This window comes from Alligator mississippiensis, chromosome 3 (genome assembly GCF_030867095.1).
Source record: "Alligator mississippiensis isolate rAllMis1 chromosome 3, rAllMis1, whole genome shotgun sequence".
Lineage (NCBI taxonomy): Eukaryota > Metazoa > Chordata > Crocodylia > Alligatoridae > Alligator > Alligator mississippiensis.
Window position 1 is genome coordinate 268204691 of NC_081826.1, and position 19639 is coordinate 268224329.

The 19639-nt window shown below is 42.9% G+C and overlaps 1 protein-coding gene across 1 annotated transcript in view; it reads right to left on the bottom strand.

Annotated features, from left to right (window-relative positions):
* The window catches only part of IL31RA (interleukin 31 receptor A), a 91014-nt gene that overhangs the window by 14881 nt on the left and 56494 nt on the right, over positions 1–19639 (bottom strand). Inside the window, exons 10-13 of the mRNA XM_014594054.3 lie at positions 19127–19303; positions 7071–7172; positions 5788–5934; positions 816–956 (exon numbers count right to left, since the gene is read on the bottom strand). Of these exons, the coding sequence (XP_014449540.1) occupies positions 816–956; positions 5788–5934; positions 7071–7172; positions 19127–19303 (567 nt within the window). The remainder of the gene's footprint in view (positions 1–815; positions 957–5787; positions 5935–7070; positions 7173–19126; positions 19304–19639) is intronic.

The following is a 19639-nucleotide window of genomic DNA, read 5'->3' on the forward strand; positions in this document are numbered from 1 at the left end:
CACTGGGGTCAGATTACCCCAGCTAGGTGCTTGTCTAGTCTCCTCTTATATCTACCACTACACAGGGTCTCTCAGATCCCCAGCATTCCACAATCCTCTGCTATCCCTTCTCCGCTCCAAAGGGAGAGGGGGAAAGCAGCTAGCACTCTGATAACATGACCAGAGGTGGCGAGCCATCTTGAAATGCTGCTGGGACCCTACTGCTCTTGCTGCAGCTGGAAGCACTGGCAACAGCTGGTGGTGCTGGCAGTGGGAACAGCTGCCTCCATCACCAACGCCAGAAGTGTATGTCTCTTGCCAGTGCTCCCAGGATGCTGGCTGCACCAGGAAGAACTGCCACTGCCACAAACACTGACAGGACATCAGCAAGAGCTAGTGCACTCAGACTGGCTGCAGCAGCAGGGAGGCTGCCTTCAGCTACTGCTGCCACTTTATTACTGCAGCTGCCAAACTCACAGGATCCCATGGGGGTGGGGGAAAGAAAGAAGCTAGAAAGCATGCTAGCTGGACAATGCACCCCTGAAGTCACTTTGTAGCACTCCAGCCAGGGGGTTGTGCATGTGTGCACACCCCATGGTGCTTTATTCTTGTAGTGATACAAATAAATGTTTGCACATAGCCTCAGTCACAAAAAGCAATGAAAAGGAGGAGAAGGGCCCATCTGCCTTTGGTGTTAGCGATTGTTCAAGGACTTGAGCAGGATGGAACACCATTGCACTTCAGTACCTTGGAGAGGCAACAGGATTTTGATCTGCATCTCTTACCCCCAAAAAACATGATCAGTGTAGCATGATTTAACCTCCAACATCACTTACTAAATTTTGAAGTTTTGAAAGTTACGGTGTTTCCATTTTTTCCACCAGCACTGTTGGCTGCATTCACATAAGCAGTATATTGGGTGTTTGCTTCCAGGGAGCTCAGTTTGTACTGCAGAACATTACGGTTCACAGTTTTATCTTTTCAGGGAAAGACAGACATGAAAAAAAAACACAAATTAAATATAAATAAGTAAATAAATAAACACACAGAAAAATACTAATTAAACAGAAATAAGTGTTAAATATTATTATTTTATGTTTACATAGGGCCATTTATATTGAAAAAATCCAAAAGTTTTACAGACTTGTTGAAATACAAAATTACTAAAGATGTCATTTGGGGCAGAACAAAGAAATTGTTGAATAGAGCACAATGCTATATAACAATTTAGGACAGGAAGTGAATCATTTTATGGTCAACTGAAAAGTACAGGAAAGTTTAGATAGCCAAAATGTAAAAAGTATGGATGATACTTTCTTCATAATAAAAGAGCAATGAGATCTTTATCATCACAAGTTGTAGGTCCTAGCTTCTATGGCCAAACTAAAAAGACAGCATAAAAGATAGACACATCAGTTCAGAACAATCCAAGATAGACTGAAAAGAAAAATTACCACCTACATACATGCCATCATTACATGTACCATGTAGGTGTTTTCTGGGCAACATACATGCAAGTGCTGACACACACCAAAAAAGGCATTTAGTATTTAAATCATCCCACTTTACTCAACATTGTTGCGGCCACAGCTGGAGTATTGTGTCCAGTTTTGGGTGCCACATTTCAACAAGGATGTGCTATAAGCTTGAGAAGGTCCAGAGAAGGGCCACCCATATGATCAGAGATTTGCATGGCAAGCCATATGAGGAGAGGCTGAGGGATCTTGGACTCTTCAGCCTAAAGAAAGAAGGCTGAGAGGGGACCCGATTGTGGCTTACTGCTATATCAGAGGCATACATCAGGAGCTCGGTGGACAACTGTTCACCAGGGCGCCGTGAGGAAAAACTAGAAACAATGGCCACAAACTCCTGGAAGATAGTTTCAGGCTGAACATTAGGAAAAACTTATTCACAACTAAGGTCTCCAGACTGTGGAATGAGCTCCCCTCAGAGGTGGTGCAATCACCTACCCTAGAGGTTTTCAAGAGAAGACTGGGCAGTCACCTGGCTGGGGCCACCTGACCCCAGATGTCTTTCCTGCTCATGCAGGGGGCTGGACCCGATGATCCTTTGGGGTCCCTTCCAGCCCTATGATTCTATCGGGTTTTTTCTAGGTAACTGTTTTTGTGTGCACTCTGCCACTGGACCTGCCATTCCCACATATCCTGAATGAAACAGGCATCTGCTTCCCAGGTTAGCTTCCACTGACTGTGGGATAGGATCAGGTGCATGAAGCAGTTCTTGTAGCATGGATGATGCACAGTAGGCTCCCCCAACCCCTTTTTAATTCAGTATAATATGGTCATCTCTCCATACTCAAAGTCAAATGAAATAGTAATAATGGGACAACTGTTTGGAGAAACAGTTTTTTTGCAGTTTACTCTAGTTTCTTTCATGAACTATCTATAGTGTTACATTGATGTAGCTGTGATAGTCCAGGAACTGCCGCGAGAGACGAGCTTTAAAATCTTGATCATTTTTATCCCATCTATACATTTGGTCCAATAAAAGTTATCAACCCCAAATGATCCTTGCTAGCTATAGACAGAGCACATAAGATAAATTGCTACAGTTTATTTACTTGTAATAGTGATCACAGTATAAATAATCGCAATACCCTCAGGAAGCTGGGATTATACTGGCAACTACCACTGTGCCAGTAAACTTCAGAAGGGGGATTTCTTTTAATAATGAAGCACTCATAGTGAAACTGCAGTCTTATGTTTTACACAAAAGGGACTAGGTGCCATTTGCTCTTGTACTTACAATACATTCTTGAACGCTTGAAGATAAGCGTGTGTCTCATTTAAGAGCACAACTTTTTCCCATGGTAAATGCTGCAAAAGACACTGACCCAGTTGCTTACTTCTATATCTGACTGATGCCAACAGACATTTATAATTCTAGTAATAGCATTTCCTATTTAGCTGGTATAGCGTAACTATAAGACTCAAGCAGTAAGCTCACAACAATTCTGTATTAATATCACATTAATTACTGAAGATTTGGCTGGCCAGAATTTTTAAGTTCCTCAGCAACAGATTTGTTGATTTAAAAAAACATTTCATCATTAAGATCAGATTCTTCACTGGAGAAAATCCTATTTTGATTTCTATAAAGAGTACCTTTAATGGAGTATCAATAATATTGAAAGAGCACCTGTAATAAATCTATAACTGTATCTAGAATAAGTAAATGATCATACTAGGCTACTTCATTGCCCTATTTGAGAAACCCCCTTTTTCATAGTAAAAAAGCTCTAACTTGCAAAACTTCCAGGACATTATTCCAGAATCTGAATATCTGGAGTAGTCAACCTTTCAGAAACAGATCTAATCCCTCAGAAGATGCACTGTTCTCAAGAATCTATAGGGATTCTATGCATCTGCAATACACTCCAGCTACTCTTTAACCTTTATTTTTGTCTTACAGGTTCCTCTAATGACCCTGACATTGAATCCAGGATGGATGATAGGGGAAAGAAATATTTATACATCAAAGAAAAGCAGCAAATAATTGTAAAATAATAATGACTAAATTAACAATCCTAAACTGTTGACTCTTTACAATTATCTAAGTACATATGCTGCCAAACGTGCTTTCCCCAACACAAGGGTGGTCAACTTGCCCAGGTGCAACAAGTGCCATGGCCAGCCTCTGTGTGTGGCATTTGGCAGATTGGTGAGAGGACAGGCAGCACCGTGGCAGATAGGGCAGGGAGCAGAAAACAGAACAGCAAATCAGGCATGGGAAGGCGATTTGGAGTGGTACTTGATGACAGGGCAGGACTAATTTGTGGTATACCTGCCAAAAAGCTGCCCCCACTGCTGTAACGCATGAGCTTTCATACAGTCTTAAAAAAATGCTTCAGTCATCACATCCCTACTTTTCACCACTATCACTATGAATCCATAAGATTTTTGTGGATCTGGAACATTATCATTGTTCCCTATTGTTACTACTATGTCAGCCATTCAGGTCAGTTTCATCAGGAACAAACAACTGTGGTAAATGGAACCACGGAAGCCAAAGGAATTAAGCGTCCCCTCCCCCCAAACACACACACACACACACACACACACACACAGATGAGAAAATTCTTGGAAAAAATAAAATAACTTTATCCACATTTTAATGCATATATTTTAGATATGGTTATTATATAAACAACTGATTAGTTTCAGTGAAGTTAATATAGAGCCAATAAAAGTTGGACTCGTTGACTGAGTTGGTCACTTAGTAGTAGACAGGGTTCTTTGGCTAAATCTGATATCTTTTATTAGATCAACTCAAATCATTGGAAAAATTCTTCTTTGCAAGAATTTCGGGTATAGATAACCTTTGTCAGGCTGAGGAAGCAGCTGCAGTTGGTGTGTGCTCTTCTTGGATGCAATGAATAGTAAAGAAGCCAGATGCTTCCTCACCCAGATGAAGCATATTTATACCCAAAAGCTTGCTAAGAAGAATTTTTCCAACTATTTGAGTTGGTCTAATAAAAGATATCAGATTTATCCAAAGAACCTTGTTTGCCTACGTCCTTAGACCAACATGGGTACAACCTATACCCCTGTCAATTAGTAGTAGGCATCTGTCCATCTCACAAGACAAAAGAGTTACGCCAAATGAGACATCAGATTGGTGAATATAATCCTTGCTTGGGCAGTGTATATGGAGACACTTTGCTGCCCACACACCAGTGTCTCCCTCTCAGCCTTGCTGGTTTACTTCAATAGAAAAGTAGGTGCCAGTATGTTTGGAACTAGCTTGGCGACAAGCTGCTGGAGCGCAGCTCATCCATTTGTCCAACTATCAGGGCTCCACTCCTAGGTACCCTCATGGTGCTCTTCTGTACAAAGTCATTGGCACTCTCGAAGTTGCCAGGCTATTTTAACCACTACCCAGCACTCAGAGATAACAGTCACAGAGAATTGTTGGGCACTTACAGTCCTATGTTCCTATGTACACACAGGTCCTAAGTGATTAACTGGAATACTCCATTGTCAGGTTTAACTTTAAAAAGATATCACCTGCCATCAACATCTAGGTGTTGTAGCAACAGATATGAGCAATGAGCATCAGTAAGGAAAATATGATGATTATCCCATTCATTTTTAGAGATCAGACTACCTGCGTAAATGCCCAAGTGCCTTCCAGCAACATGATTTGTAACTGCCACCCATTGTTTGTTCTCTTATATTCTTGTTAATGGGAGGAAGTGTGTGCAGCAGGACTGTTGTTTCAGTTGTGTTTTGTTAGCCATATATGTGGCTATGCATATTGCTAACAGAAGAAAAGCTGAAAAAACTTTGCCTTGCACTTGGCGTGACAGCTGGTAAGATCTGTGAATGTCTTCAGTAGACCAGGTTGAGAAACCTAGCACAGATACCTGAGCCAACTTAGCACAGTAAGCTGCTTATCCACAGCAACTCACAGAGCTCCACATGAGCAATACAGAAACTTTACCCTTACTGTACAGAGTTCCATTGTGTTGGAGGTGTGAAACAGTCAACCCTGGCTTTCAAACAAGTGGTCTTTGAGCTATCTCTGGACAACGTTCCACCCAACTGAGCTCTTAAACGCAAATAAACATGAAGAGACTGATAGGGAGTAGCAAAGCAAGATCAGTGATTCTGAATCACCAATTCATCTTACAAAGACTTTAAATTTCGTCTTGCAGAATTTGCTACCAGTTTAAGTAGAATCAGAAGTCATGTGCTGATCTGTTCATCACGTGATAAATGTCATAAATCAGTGAGTTGGTACCACAAAGTGAAGAAGCTATCTTCAATTTAACAAAAACATACTTACTTAATTCTTTTCCACCTTCAGATTTATAAAATATTGTATAGTTTCTAATAAAGCCATTTTTGTGTATTTTATCAATCTCATTCCATTTTATTATAGCCTCATTTTTGCCTGGATTGTCTGCTTTAGTTTCAGGACCAACAGTGGGAGCTGCAAAAAATATAAACATGTATATTTAAAATATATATAATACTGAAAATGACACAGCTTTACTAATCTATAATGTGACATGCACACCAGTGATATAAGAAAGAGCTATTATTTATTTATCCAAGTTTATCAAATATCTGGTACCCTCAGCTCCTCTCATCTTTCCAGAGATACTATCTTTACCCTCTTTTGTACACTTACATAATTCTTAGCACTACAGTGTCGGAGTGATTTGTAATTATTAAAGGATTTTATCCTCCCAACATTCTTGAGAGGTAAGGAAATAGGATACCCATGGAAAACTGAAGTTCAAAGCAGGATAACGTGATCTGCCGAAGTCTGTGGTTTTCCATGGTTAGCCATGTCCCAGTTCAACCTATTTGACCACACTTCCTACTCATATTATATAACATCACCCCTAGTGCATGGCACAAGCAAAAGTTCTGTATGCTTAAGTCCTTTGAACATGGATCTAGTCCTTTCCCTTATTCTGTCAATCATAACTATTGTCAGAGCATTGTGTAAGTTAATGAACAAAAAGCATTCAAACTAAGCCCTAACTACATACCTTCATACAACCTCAAATATACAGGAATGTACACTGTTCATTAATATATAAAAATAGAAAAAGGGAAAAAAGCAAACCCACAAACTTTTCTAATGAACCATTTTATTCTGTGTGTAGAAATATACCTTTTACTCTTTTGAGTGCAAGGGTAACACAAAAAGTTCAGTCAGTTATATCTTTTAAAATGTGTAATCTAAGTGTGATGCAATATTTAAGAACTGACTTGTCTCTACTATAATAAAATAAATGATAATAAATTATTTGTGTCAGTGTTCATCTAAACATCTCAAAGCACTTTACAAACATCATGTAACCTTACAACATTGCTGCAGGTTAGTGAACACTCTACCTATATTAAAATTGGTAGATTAAAGAACCTACATTAAATAACATACTGAGAAATGTACAGCAAGTCAAGGGTTGAATTGGGAATATCAGAAGTCTCACACCTAGCTCTAATACCATTCACAATTAAGCAGTGCAGCTCCTAAACACAGAGCTCAACTGCTACTGCAATCTACAGAACAGAGCAGAACAGAAGGTAGTATTGGTAGTTTCATATACATACGTTTTTCTTGAAAATAAGCTTGTACAGAATATGGAGCTCCTATTTTATTCTCAAAGAGAGGATACACTGAGATATTGTAGCATATGAATGATTCAAAGGCTCCTGTAAGGGGAAAATGTATTAGATACATAATTATTTGCTTCACTGATATGATTTATGTAAAGAAAATGGGAAAAGTAACATTTTCCTGGTATTGAATAAACAAATCCTGCTCCTTCCTGGTATTTTCCCCATGGTCTTTATGACAGCATGTATATTTACTCTTATGCATGCCCATTGCTATACTTCAATACAAGAAGGAAACCCATTGCAGGCCCACAGAAAGAATGGATTTGGCAGTCTTTCTACAAATTCAGAACCATTTCCAAAAGAAATACATGGAATAAACAGCAGTTTTTATACTTCATTTTTACTTAGGCTTTATCTGCTAAATGAACCTTACTATCACTAGCATCTAACATGACTAGATTAGTATATTTATTTTAGAAATCTCTAGTATCAAATGACACAATAGTTCTTTTGTAGCATTCTTTCCAACATTTTGCATGCATGATGATTGCACATGATAAAGACTTATTCCTTGTCAAAGACAGATTTTCTGTAATGTGTAAAAGCATTTAAAAGTAACAATAAAGCTCCTTCAGATCTGACCACCAGCTATGCAGAATGTAGCCAAGCATCTTCTGAGCCCTGTAACTGAAGTCTCTGTGATAACATTTTAATTAATTTATTTCTAGGTTTAATTCAAAGATTCACTTAATGATCTTTCAAATCCTGAACATTCTGGTAATTAATTTGAAAGAAGAACTCACTTGCTATTGCCTATTTCAACCAACTAAAATTGAAAGGGAGGAACTAGTTACTGGAACACTCTGGACTAAATCATGTAATGTAGCCACACTGCCAACCTAATTCAGATCTGTAGTTGGTTCCGTCTGGCCAAAGCTTGTGACTTGTCATCCCATAAAATGGAGCCAGCATAGAAACTTCTATGTCCCTTTTTTCTTAGTCTTGGAAAACAGAAAAAATGGATATTGTCCAGGCCTCTACACAGTATCAATACTCTGCTTCTTTTGAAGTCCTTGTACTTATAATTACCTGACATAAATTAGAGACATCCTCGTATTGCTCTATAATGGTGCCAGAAGACCATATTGTATAGCATATTAGGGTATTGCCAAAAAGAGCTTTGGACTCCCAGCCTGACTTGTGTCCATGTAGTTCAGCTGTATTCAAGAATCAGTTGAATATTTAACTGGTCCTGTTCTTGCATTTTAATTAATGTTCCTGAAATTGAACTATATGTATACGTTTCGGGGTTTTTTAAATCTCTTAGTCACACTGCTTCTCTGCAACATGTTCATCAGAGTATCACACAGTTGTGGTCTCTCATGGCTTAGAACTTGTGGGGGGCTGATTTACTTAAATGGTTTTTTATACTATATGGTCTTTATAATCACATAAGAAAAAGTAACAGAATTTAGAAAAGATCCCACTGACACATGAGCACATTTCAAAATTTCAAAGTATATATATCTATAAAAAAAGAAATGGTTAAAAAATTTAGAAATAATAACTAAATTCAATTTTTATTTTTTATTTATATACATACATACACACACATATCAGATCAATATTCTTCTCACTGTACTTCCCATATTTCTCAAGTAGAAACAAAAACATAGCAAGAATGTGTATGGTCCCTTTGCATACACTTTATTAAAGTACAGTTTCTAAAAGTGGATTCAGTTCTCAGTTACAGCATATAAAATAATTAATGCTGGAGAAGATTTAAACTGTTGTAGATAAAGTAGACAGACAAGTTTCTATCATCTAAATCAATGGTTCTTCATCTTTTAGACTCAAGACACCCCTTGTTAGACTCAAAGCACCCCTCAGAAAATTGCAGCTCTAGCTTTCACTTGTTTTTTTGACTACCAAAAAACAACAGCAATTTTTCTGTTCCAAGTAACTCAAAAAGACCAGATGTTAGAACTGGAGTGGGCAAAATATGGCCCATAGGCCGCATCTGGACTACCAAGCACTTTCATCTGGCCCGCAGTGCCCCCACAACAAATTGCACCTCACCCAGCCCTTCCACCCACAAGGGTGGGAATGAGGCACCTGTGTACACACAGCCTCAAATATGCCCTATTGCACCTCACTTGTACCCTTGTGGGCGGAAGGGCACAGCCTGGCCAGTAGGCAGCTTCTGGGCAAGGCTGCTGCTGCAGCCCCCACGGACGTGCTTGGCTTTCCCGGTCTCCTCCTGGCTCTGAGCAGCAGGTAGGGAGTCAGCAGGGGCAGGGCTGCAGCTGGGCAGGAGCACAGAGCGTGGGGCTGGCAGCAGCATGGTGCTTGGGTGGGGGGTGTGGGAAACCACCCCCAGCTGCACACCCCTTTGGCGCACAGACCTGGCAGGTGGTGGCAGCAGCAGCAGCAGGCAGCGGGGGCTCAGGGCGCAGGCACCCAGTAGGGCACAGCTCCAGCCAGTGCTGCACATCACAGTGAGGGGCGCAGCCTCTGTCAGACGGTCTGTATAAACAGCGCTCCCTGCCACAAATACGTAGGCCAGGCACAGGAGGGAAGCCCCAGGTGCTGGAGCCGGCTGCCTTCCATGCTGGGGCTGTGCAGCAGAGGAAAGAAGCCCCAGGCGCCTTCTCCTGGGGGGTGGGGAAGGCAGCTGGCAACAGTGCCTGGGGCTTTCCTTCGGTGCCCTGAGAGTGTGGGGGCTGCGCGAGTGGTGGGGAGCACTCATGATATAGACAGCCCAGTGGAGGCTGTGCCCCTCACTGTGATGTGCAGTGCTGGCCAAAGCTGTGCCCTGCCAGGCACCTGCACCCTGAGCGCCCTGCCTGCTGCTGCTGCACTATGGAGGGAGTGCAGGGGTCCCCACAGACCCCCACTCCCCTCACACCGCACACACTCTCACCCTGCCCCCACAACCCCCCACATGTCCACAACCTCCAACATACCCTATGCCCTCCCTCACAAACCCTCCACACACATCCACACCCTACCATATACACCCCCACCACACCCTCCCCACCATATACAAGACTAAGAATTTATTTTGAGTTATTATGCAATCGCCTCTATATACAGTATGCAAACACAAATCATGACAAAAATATTTTTGATCATAAAATTAAAATATGTTATAGTAGGTGTTTAGCTTTTAGTGTATGCTTTTTTTTTTCCTAATTCTAAGATTGCACCCCCTCCCCTCTCGGACTATTTCTGAGGAGCAAGAGGAGGGACTTTTGGTGGCAAAGGTTAGGGGTAAGACTTCCCATCCCAAGATGGCAACAAGGGGTCAGGGCAACAGTCAAGGGGCCAGGCTACCCATGTGGCCCTCAACAGCTCACCAAAACTTATTAAGCAGCCCTCCACCCGAAATAATTGCCTGCCCCCGAGTTAGAAACATGTTTGACCCTATGGATTCCTATTTGAAATCTCTAGGCTTATTTTGTGACTCGTGTAGGAGTGTCACAGACAGAAACAGAAGGGGGGACCCCAAAATACCAGGGGGGAACCTTCACAGGAGACAGAAAGAGAAAGAAAAGATGAAAGGAGATACTTACTTGAAGTGAGACCAGGGGTGAAGCCAGAACTGAGGGAGGAACCCGCGCGGCTTGTCAGCCATGCCTTCATACAGTTGCAGCTGGCCAGTGACGTCAGCTGCAATTGCTGGCCAGCGGAAATAAAATGGGGCCACCAGCAGGAAGGAGAAGGGCAGCAGATTGTCGCCGGCAGGAGATGCCTTCCCGAAGCTCCTGTGGGAGCAAAAGGAGCCAAGAGCTGCGTTCCCCAGCAGGGAAGAACACGCTGGCACATGCTGCCAACCAGAGGCTGCCGGCAGCGGCAAAAGGAGCCTGGAGCCGAAGGCAGCTCCTCAACGCTGGAAATCCAGACAAAAGGGCAGAGGGACCCAGGAAGACCCCGATGCCAGAGGCCTCAGCAGAGGAGCTGAAGAGACCAGTGCAGGTCACGGCACCAGACTAGGTGGGACCATTGAGGGCACCGGGGGAGCTGAAGAGGCGTACCGGGTGGGGAACAAGGGGACAGGCATCTGTCGGAGGACCACGGCAGGGCCGACAAAACCAAAGGCTGGGCAATGGGAGCTAAGGATCGGGGTAGAATCCACAGGATACCCCGGCCGCATATAGGGCCGAACACAGACCCTTAAGGGCGAGAGGAAGTTGTTAGTAACTCAGCCAAGGGGGCTGACGGAAGGGACAGCTGGGTTCTCCAAAGGATATTAGTAGGGTTTTTTTGTTGTATCTTTGCGTTTCCCACTTTCGGAGGGGTTGAGGGTTAGAGCTTGGGGAGCCTGTTTGGTACATAGGCCACAGGGTGGTTGTTACCCTTTAGGAAAAGGCGGCGGCCTCATGGCTTGGGTAGGATACTGCCGACTGTTTCTGCTTTAGGCAGGGTGGCTCACCCCTCCCGCAAAAGTAAGTTGGGAGCAGCGGTCAGGAGGCTGGCCAAGAGAACAACAGTGACCCGCCAAGGCTGGGTGTAAGGGCGAGGTAGAGAGGAGGTGGAGCCTCGCAGAAGACCACCAGACAGATGTCCTACCGTCGAGAGACCCTGAGTAGTTTGACCCTCCACTGAAGTAAGATTCAAATTCATGGCAGGCGGAACTGGGGAGGACCACACCGGAGGTGAACACCTACTCAGCAGACCACCAGGGACGGTAAGACAAACGTCACCGAGCATCCGGAATAGAGCCGCACGTGACCGGATGTTCGAGGCCAGGCGGGCACAGAGTTCACATACCTAACAGTGTTATTATTGTGTCACACCTGCAGAACTCTTAAAAGGATCTCACAACATTCCAGCATGTTATGGTACCCTGGTTGAGAATCACCAGTCAAAATAACTTCAGATAATCTGCATGTCGTATTCCACATTGCCATTAACATTCAAAATTTCCCCTTCCTACACTGTTGTTTTCTTAATGCAGTTTTATGATTCGTAACAACTTTATGTACTTATAGCCAAACAATAACTACTGGTGTAGCTGCTTGACAAAAAATGTGCAATGAAGGCATTTTTATACATGCACGCATCACAGCAGTAGGCGTTCTGAAAAGTGCCCAGAGCTGCGACGCGTACAGTTGTATAAGTAGCAAAATGTGCGTCAGCACTGAGAAAATGGCAGCAGTGCACTTTCAAACTAAAACACCTTGGAGGTGCTTTAGTTCAAAAGCGCATTGCCACCATTTTCTGTGCACTGACATGCATTTCACCACTTACAGAACTGCTCATGGTGCAGTGCAGTTCACCTCAGCTCATGTGCGGAGCAGACTCAATTTATCCAGTCTGCTCCAATGCTGTGGGTGTCCAGTGCACTGCTGGAAAAAAAGTATATGTATAAATGCTGTGAGGGTTTTCAAGAAAAAAAGATCAGCACATGAACGGCGCGTGCCCCTGGTGGCTGGTGGGCACAGCGGCGGCGGGAGCACAGTGGTGGGAGTGGCAGGAGCGCGGCAGCGGTAAGCAGGGGAGCTCCCTCAGATGCCACCAGTGCTGTCGGCCAGGGGGGGCGCCATCCAAGGGTTGGTGACCACCTGCAGCCACCGCTAGCAGTGTCAGCAGTGGCCAGCGGGAATCACGGACCACCCGCAGGCGCCACCTTTTTGCAGGGGGTGCACCGCCATGCTGAGGGGGTGCATGCGCACCCGTGTGCACCCCCTATGTGGTGCCCCTGGATCAGCAGATTCTCAACTACCTTTGAGAGCTTTGAGTAGTCCTTGAATGTACTAAGAAACTTGTTTTCACTAACTGATGAAACTGCTTCTGTCTCACAGCACTAAATAAAATTATTGGCTAATAATTATATTTTGTTTGAGGGGTTTTCCCCCCTGCCTAATCCAGAAGGGTTTATTTGGGTTTCATTTTTTTGTTCTTAACCTCTTTTGCCAGAAGTTGGCAACCTGTGGCCCATGAGCCCCTGCTCTTTGCATATATATATATAATATTGTATATTATAATTTTCACTGTCTGAACTTTAAGTTTGGGAAAACAAGGCCACAAACACTTAACATGAACTTAGGAGTCTAAGTTTAGATATTCATCTTTGAAGAATTTGCTTTAAATATCAAAGAAATACATTTTCAAATATATCAGGCTCCCTTTACATGTTACACTTAAGGTGTGATTAACCAGGTAATTATGCCTTAAAGTGTGATCCAGATACACATTTAACCAATTAACGACATGATAAAACAAGAAACAAGCTACAAAGTTATTCCACAAAAAATATATAATAGCTTTCTAGCTTGCCATTAATTGAATGTGTGGGCAAGTGCCCCCCTGTGGCTAGGAGCCACATCAAATGAGGGACTCCCAGCCACAAGGGAGCACCACCCAGTGCCAGCCCTGCAGCTGACAAGGCTTGCAGTGGTGGCAGCATTGTCAGCTGCAGGGCTTGCAGTGGGGAGAATGATGCCCCCCTGCAAACCTCCTTAGCTGCAGGGCTCCCAGTGGGGGCAGTGTCTTCAGCTGCGGTGCGTACAGCAGGGAGAACACTGCCGCCACTGGGAGTCTCATGAAGTACAGGTCTTGCAGAGGCAGCACCGTTTCCCTGTCTGCCCTCACTGCATGTCGCTGTGGTGTTCACAGAAGCAGCAGCGAGAAAAAACACTGCTGCTGTTGCGAGTCTCCTGAGATGTAGGGCTCGCACCAGGGATGTGCAGCAGAGGCTTGCAGTAGCAGCAGTGTTTCCTTGCAGCCCATGTCACTGCGGGGATCACCGCAGTACCAGCGTGAGGGAATGCTGCCGCTGCTGCAAGCACCGCATCTCAGGAGGCTCACAAGGTGGCAATGTTCTTCCTGCTGTGAGCTCTGCAGTGATGTGGGCTGCGGAGCTCACTGCAGCTGTAGCACGGAGAACACTGCCACTGCTGTTATCCCCGCACCTCACAAAGCTCACAGCAGTGGAAACATTCTCCCCACTGCCCCCCACTGCTCATTGATAGCCTTGCAGCTGACAATGCTTGCAGTGGGGGCAGCATTCCCAGCAGTGCCTCCACTGAGCCCCACAACCCACGTCGACTGCACGGCCCACAGGGAGGGCAGTGTGGGGAACACGGCCTCCACTGCAGGCCCCACTGGGCCTCATTAGCAGCAGGTCTTGCAGCCACAGGAGCCGGTGCAGGAGGAGCTCAGGTTCACAATCCCAGGCTCCCTTGCACCCAGTGATAAGGCAGGATGGGATCTAATGTGCAATCCCACAATTGTGTCTCCTTCCATGAATGTGTGGCATGGTAGGTGTAATTGTGTGGATCACATTTGATCCCATTGCCCCTTTACCTGCACAAGTAGAGGGGCCTTCAGCTGGTGTGCAGATATATAAATACAACTTTGCAATAAGTATGATGTATGAAAAATTGAGAGACATGAAATTACTTCCAAATTACATACATATCCTTTAGTAAAACTAGTGATTTTTTTGTAATAATTTAATTTTATGAAGACCTTTTGAGACAAACTGTATGAGTTCTAATCCCATCATGCAGGACTGTATACTTAATTTTAAATTGTTTAAATATTAGCACTACTGTGCTTTACAGAGTTTAATGTATTAGAATGTACATAAGACCCTGAGCCAGTAGACAGGTTGGAGAGAGATTTTTAAAAGCAATATGGAGTAAGCATCTACTTTGTCCTGATTTTGTGATATGGAAATCAATGGAAGAGAGATACCTTAGCCCCCTTTTTGTCTCTGAAAGTCACTCCCTTAAGCAAATGCTTAAGTTTAAGCATCTGAGTAGTCAATGGAATTAGTCACATGTACTTTAAATTTAAAACACAGCACTTATCAACTCTGTAACGGATTGAGAATGTACTGATCTGACATTTACTTAATAAAACCAGCTTCTTTAAAATAACTGAAAATGAATCTTTCTTGGCTTTATTTTGTAATCTGCATAAAGTTAAATAATTGTACATCTGGAGTAACGTCCTGGCCTCTCCAAAATCAAAGGGAAGCCCCTGGCATTACTGAATAGAGTGCTATTGAAATATTTTTCATTTCTTTGGAACACAAGCAAGCATACAGACTGAAGTAGTGTGCCAGCCTACTAAAAGGAAGGGAGGGGTGAGGAGACAGAAGTACAAAAGATTTTAAAGAGAACCTCCTCTTTCTTAAAAGTCTGAATCATGACCACAAAACAAAATATTGCCCCATAGTATGTGTCATACCAAGTGAATATAATTAACAAGAAGAATATCAATACAACATTTATGAAGTAGTTAAAAAACAAGTCTCTCTATATATTTTATAAATTGTTTTTCTTCAAAAAGGTATTCTTATTCTTTTGATTTTGTAAATACCTCCCCTTAACACACTAAAAATTCAACATCACTTAACAGTTTAAAAATATGATAGCTGAATGTGTTTTTTATTTTTAAAATTTACTGTATTTTTTCCTCTAACATTTCAAAGTGGGCCAGAAAGGCCTGCACCAGAGCATGAAAAATCTTCTACAGAAACCCCACAGTGGAGATCAGTATTTCTTTATAATGTTTCTGTGGTGAGATGAGATAAAGGAGGAGAGACGGTCAGTTTGAGCTGGAAGTCAAAACTATGTCAAGACACATAAAGTGACTCTAACGTAAACATCATCTGATGAGCTACTTTCCTACATATATGCTAACCCTCAATCTATTCCTATAACATAGGAAGAGCAAAAGGGATCACACTAGGTGATCAATATAGCGGCTATTACCTGGCCACAGAGACAGAAGTATGGCAAGAAATATTTTGAGGAAATTAAAAATGTAACAAGATAGATAGAGCTTTGGTATTTTGTTTGCATGTTTTCTGTCTGTTGTCATCAGTCTTGTGAAATTTAGTATTTATATTTTGGGGAAAGAGTCCTATCTTCTTTTAAGCATTTGTATAGATTCTAGCATACTGGGCCTGGATTGAGATCTTTGCATGTACTAAAATAAATGAAGAGAAAGGAATCCTTTAAATCAAAGCAACCTGAAGAGCCCTGGTCATTTAATACATGAAAAATATTCAGTGGCACATTGCATTTCTTATGTTATGGAATACTTTTTAAAAAGTTGAGTCAATTTCCTTTTCCAGTATGTTGCCAAAAAGCTTCAAAAATCTAGCCACTTCTCCTTAATTGCCATTTCCACTGATGAAAACTTCCTGCATTCATTTCCCAACAATTGGAAGACATTCAAACATTCAATTTTCTTGTAACAGCCATAGCTAAAGTAGTATGAGTTTTGTAATCATCCCTTATAACGAAAATGCTTGATCTGTACTTAAAAAATACGTTATTCTTTTTTAGCACTGTTAGGTGCTAAAAGTGTTATCATGACAAAAACAGTGCAAAAAATATCCTAACATGACATACAACACTGTGTGTTAAGGACATAACAGAGAAAGGTTAGCTCTGTGGTAAATGGAGTTCTTCAAGAGATGTGGCCTGTATGTCCTGTCCACAGTGGGACACATGTGCCTGGTGCACTCAAGCTTGGAGAATTTTTTATCTTAACAATACTTGTGCCTTGTTCCTCCTCATGCTCTTCAGAGTGGGCATGAAACAGAAGTGCATGTTTCACATTCTTCATTTTTCTCTGACCTGCTCAATCCCAGGATGCACTGACTCCTAGGAAGAAGGGATGAGGGCAGCAGAAAGATTGTGCTAGGAACAACATATCTCAGTCCAGTTGCCATGGTAAGTACCTTGTCCAACTCTTTCAAATGATTGTTCATATCTTCCTTCCACCCAGGTGACTCCAAAGCAGTATCAGTGTCATACAGGGCAGGTTTTCTGAGTCCTAAGCTAACAACTGCAGGCCTGCTTTCCCAAATGTAGCATCTGACCAGGAGGCTGCAACAGTGGTATAGCGCTTGGTGAAAGTGTGGACAGCGCTCCAGGTACCAGCTTTGAAGCTGTTTGGAATGAAGATGCTCTTGAGGGAGGACAGAGATGTTTTCTAAGCTCCAGTGGAGAGTGCTCTAAACAGTGTGAAGGCTCCACCTTTGCAGTTTCACAGCTGACCTTACTTAACACAGTCTTGTTAGTCTCCTGGTGGAGATCAGTGTAGTTATGAGGTTATCACTATGATACTGAAGAGACAAAGGGATGATCAGAAAGGCTTTAGAACATCCCCATAGAAGGCAAGAATCTTCCTGACATCCAGAATATGGAGAGAAACTCTACCCTTAAGGAGTGAGATTTTAGAAAGAAAGCCACAGATGGATGTATTGACAAGTGATATTCCTTAACAATTTGGGCAAGAACTGAGCATATAGCCTTAAGGAAAACTTGTGTGAATGGAATATTGTAGGTAGCCTTTAACATTTGGATCTCCCATACCATCATCCTCTTCACCAAAGACCAATGCTGTCTTCATGGACTGGTGATAAAGTGAGCAAGTTGTCATCAGTTAAAATAAATGGCAATCAGAGTTGTGAGGACTAGCTTGAGGTCCCACTCTAAAGGATCAAATATTTTATTTGTGGCAACACCTTAGTTATTCCCTTTAGGAACTTAAATATCAAGGGGTGGGAGGAGAGTATTAAGTCCTCCATGGGAAGATGACAGGCCAAGATGGTTGCTAGGCACACCATAACTATACATAGATATAGACCACTGTGCTCAGCTCCACCAGTGAATCCAAGACTGGTGGTCATAGGTCTCATGTGCAATTAGTTCCTTCTCCGGTGCTCCCTTTGAAACTGAGCCACAACTATAGTCACTGGAAAAAATGGATGAAGGACAGTGCAAAGGGGATGTTTCTGCCTCACTGAGAGCAAGAGCCCAGGCCCCCTCCCTGCCAGGCCAGCAGTCACCTCAATGAGGTGCATTACTGTCTTCTGTTCCTCCTAGTCTTACCTATTGTCTTCTCCCATGCACCTCCCTCTCAAGGGGCCAGGGACCAGCTTCAAAAGGAGCACTGGAGAGGAGACTGAATAATGGTGATTAGAGTGCCGTGCTAGAAAACCCAAAAGACCAAGATAGGAACTGAGGCCCTTCAGTTTTCCAGCTCAGTGCCCTGGCCACTCATCTATTTGTGAGGAAAAAATGAGAAATCTCTCTTTCTTCCTCCTCCACTTCCAAATTTTCAGCCTTTTTTAATAAGTGTATCCCTGGCAGCCAGATGCAGAGCAGGGTGGGGGGAGGGGGTGGCACCTGGCTGGACATGTGGAGCAGCAGCAGCATGGAGCGGTGGGTGATGGTGGCGGCCACTGCATGAAAGCTTCCCTCCCCCGCATCTGGCCCACAGAGGGATGCTACTGCCCGTGACACCCCTCCCCCTGGTCCTGCTCCTGGGAAGCGGCAGCGCAGAGTGGTAAGCAGCAATGCTCCATCCCCACCCGCCTGCACATACCCCCTAGGGCCTTCCCAAGCACTCCTGGGGGTACATGTAGCCCTGGTTGACAACCCCTGACCTAAGGCTAAGCCATCTAGAAAGGGGGACACATATGTCTCACCTACTACTGTGCATGCCCAGTCTCGGTACATAGATAGTCATCTATGTGCACAGGGTTACGCATCCAGGATTAGAATTCCTGCTGAGGCATAAGTGCCAAGAATGACATGAATGTGATCAAAAAATGGCCAACTAGATGACCAAGAAGGAACAAAATGTCAACTCTAAAGTGGATGAAATGACTATGTTGAATAAAGCAAATTCTAGTCTTATAAACAAATTTTTTTTTTGAATGCCAACTGAAAAAACTAGCTTGAAAAATGCAGGCAAGACCATGGTTGGTGAGGGCAGCAGAAATGTTCCACCTCAAATGAGGAGATTGCCGAGAGGAATGAAGGAACAGGAGACACATGCCCCCCTCTGGTCCACCAAAGTGCAGAGCAAGAGGAACAGTAGGGAGCTTGCTTTGCTCAAATATAAGTGGCACTTACTCACAATACAATATGCAGACAGACAAATCCCTTAATGTGTTGAGACCAAACATATTTTCTCCTTAAGAAATAGAATAGGTTCTAAAGATAGGGTAAGAAGAAAAAAAAAAAAGAGAATTTTCACGGCTCTAAGAGCTATTAGTAGATTAAACATACCCTCTTGAGATGTCCAGTTTGTAGTATTTGATACATATTGCCATGATCTATTAAAGGGCTCAGTATCCCACTCCTTGTACCATTCAATAACATATTCATTTACTGATGATGCTTCCCATGTCACAATCATTTTTTTTCTTAAGGTAAAGGTCCACACCGAATCTATATGCGTGGAAGCTACAAAATAATAGCAGCAAGTAAAATTAATAGAAATCATTATCCATTGAAATCCACAGTACTGTAGCAATTCAACAGATTATGATTTTAATCTACAATTAAGCTAAACAATCTTAGGTCAATATTATAGCTATCATAAGATGAGAAAAAAACAAAAAGAGAACAAATAAAGAAAGTCATGAAGAATTAGTATATCTCCATTTGAAGACTTATATGCATGTATTGGCTACAGGAAAACACAGAAGAGTACATTGTGGCTCATACTTTTAAAAGAAAGAGGGGATCAATGATGAGGATGGCAAGGGGAGATGTACAAAACAATCAATGTGAGAGGAA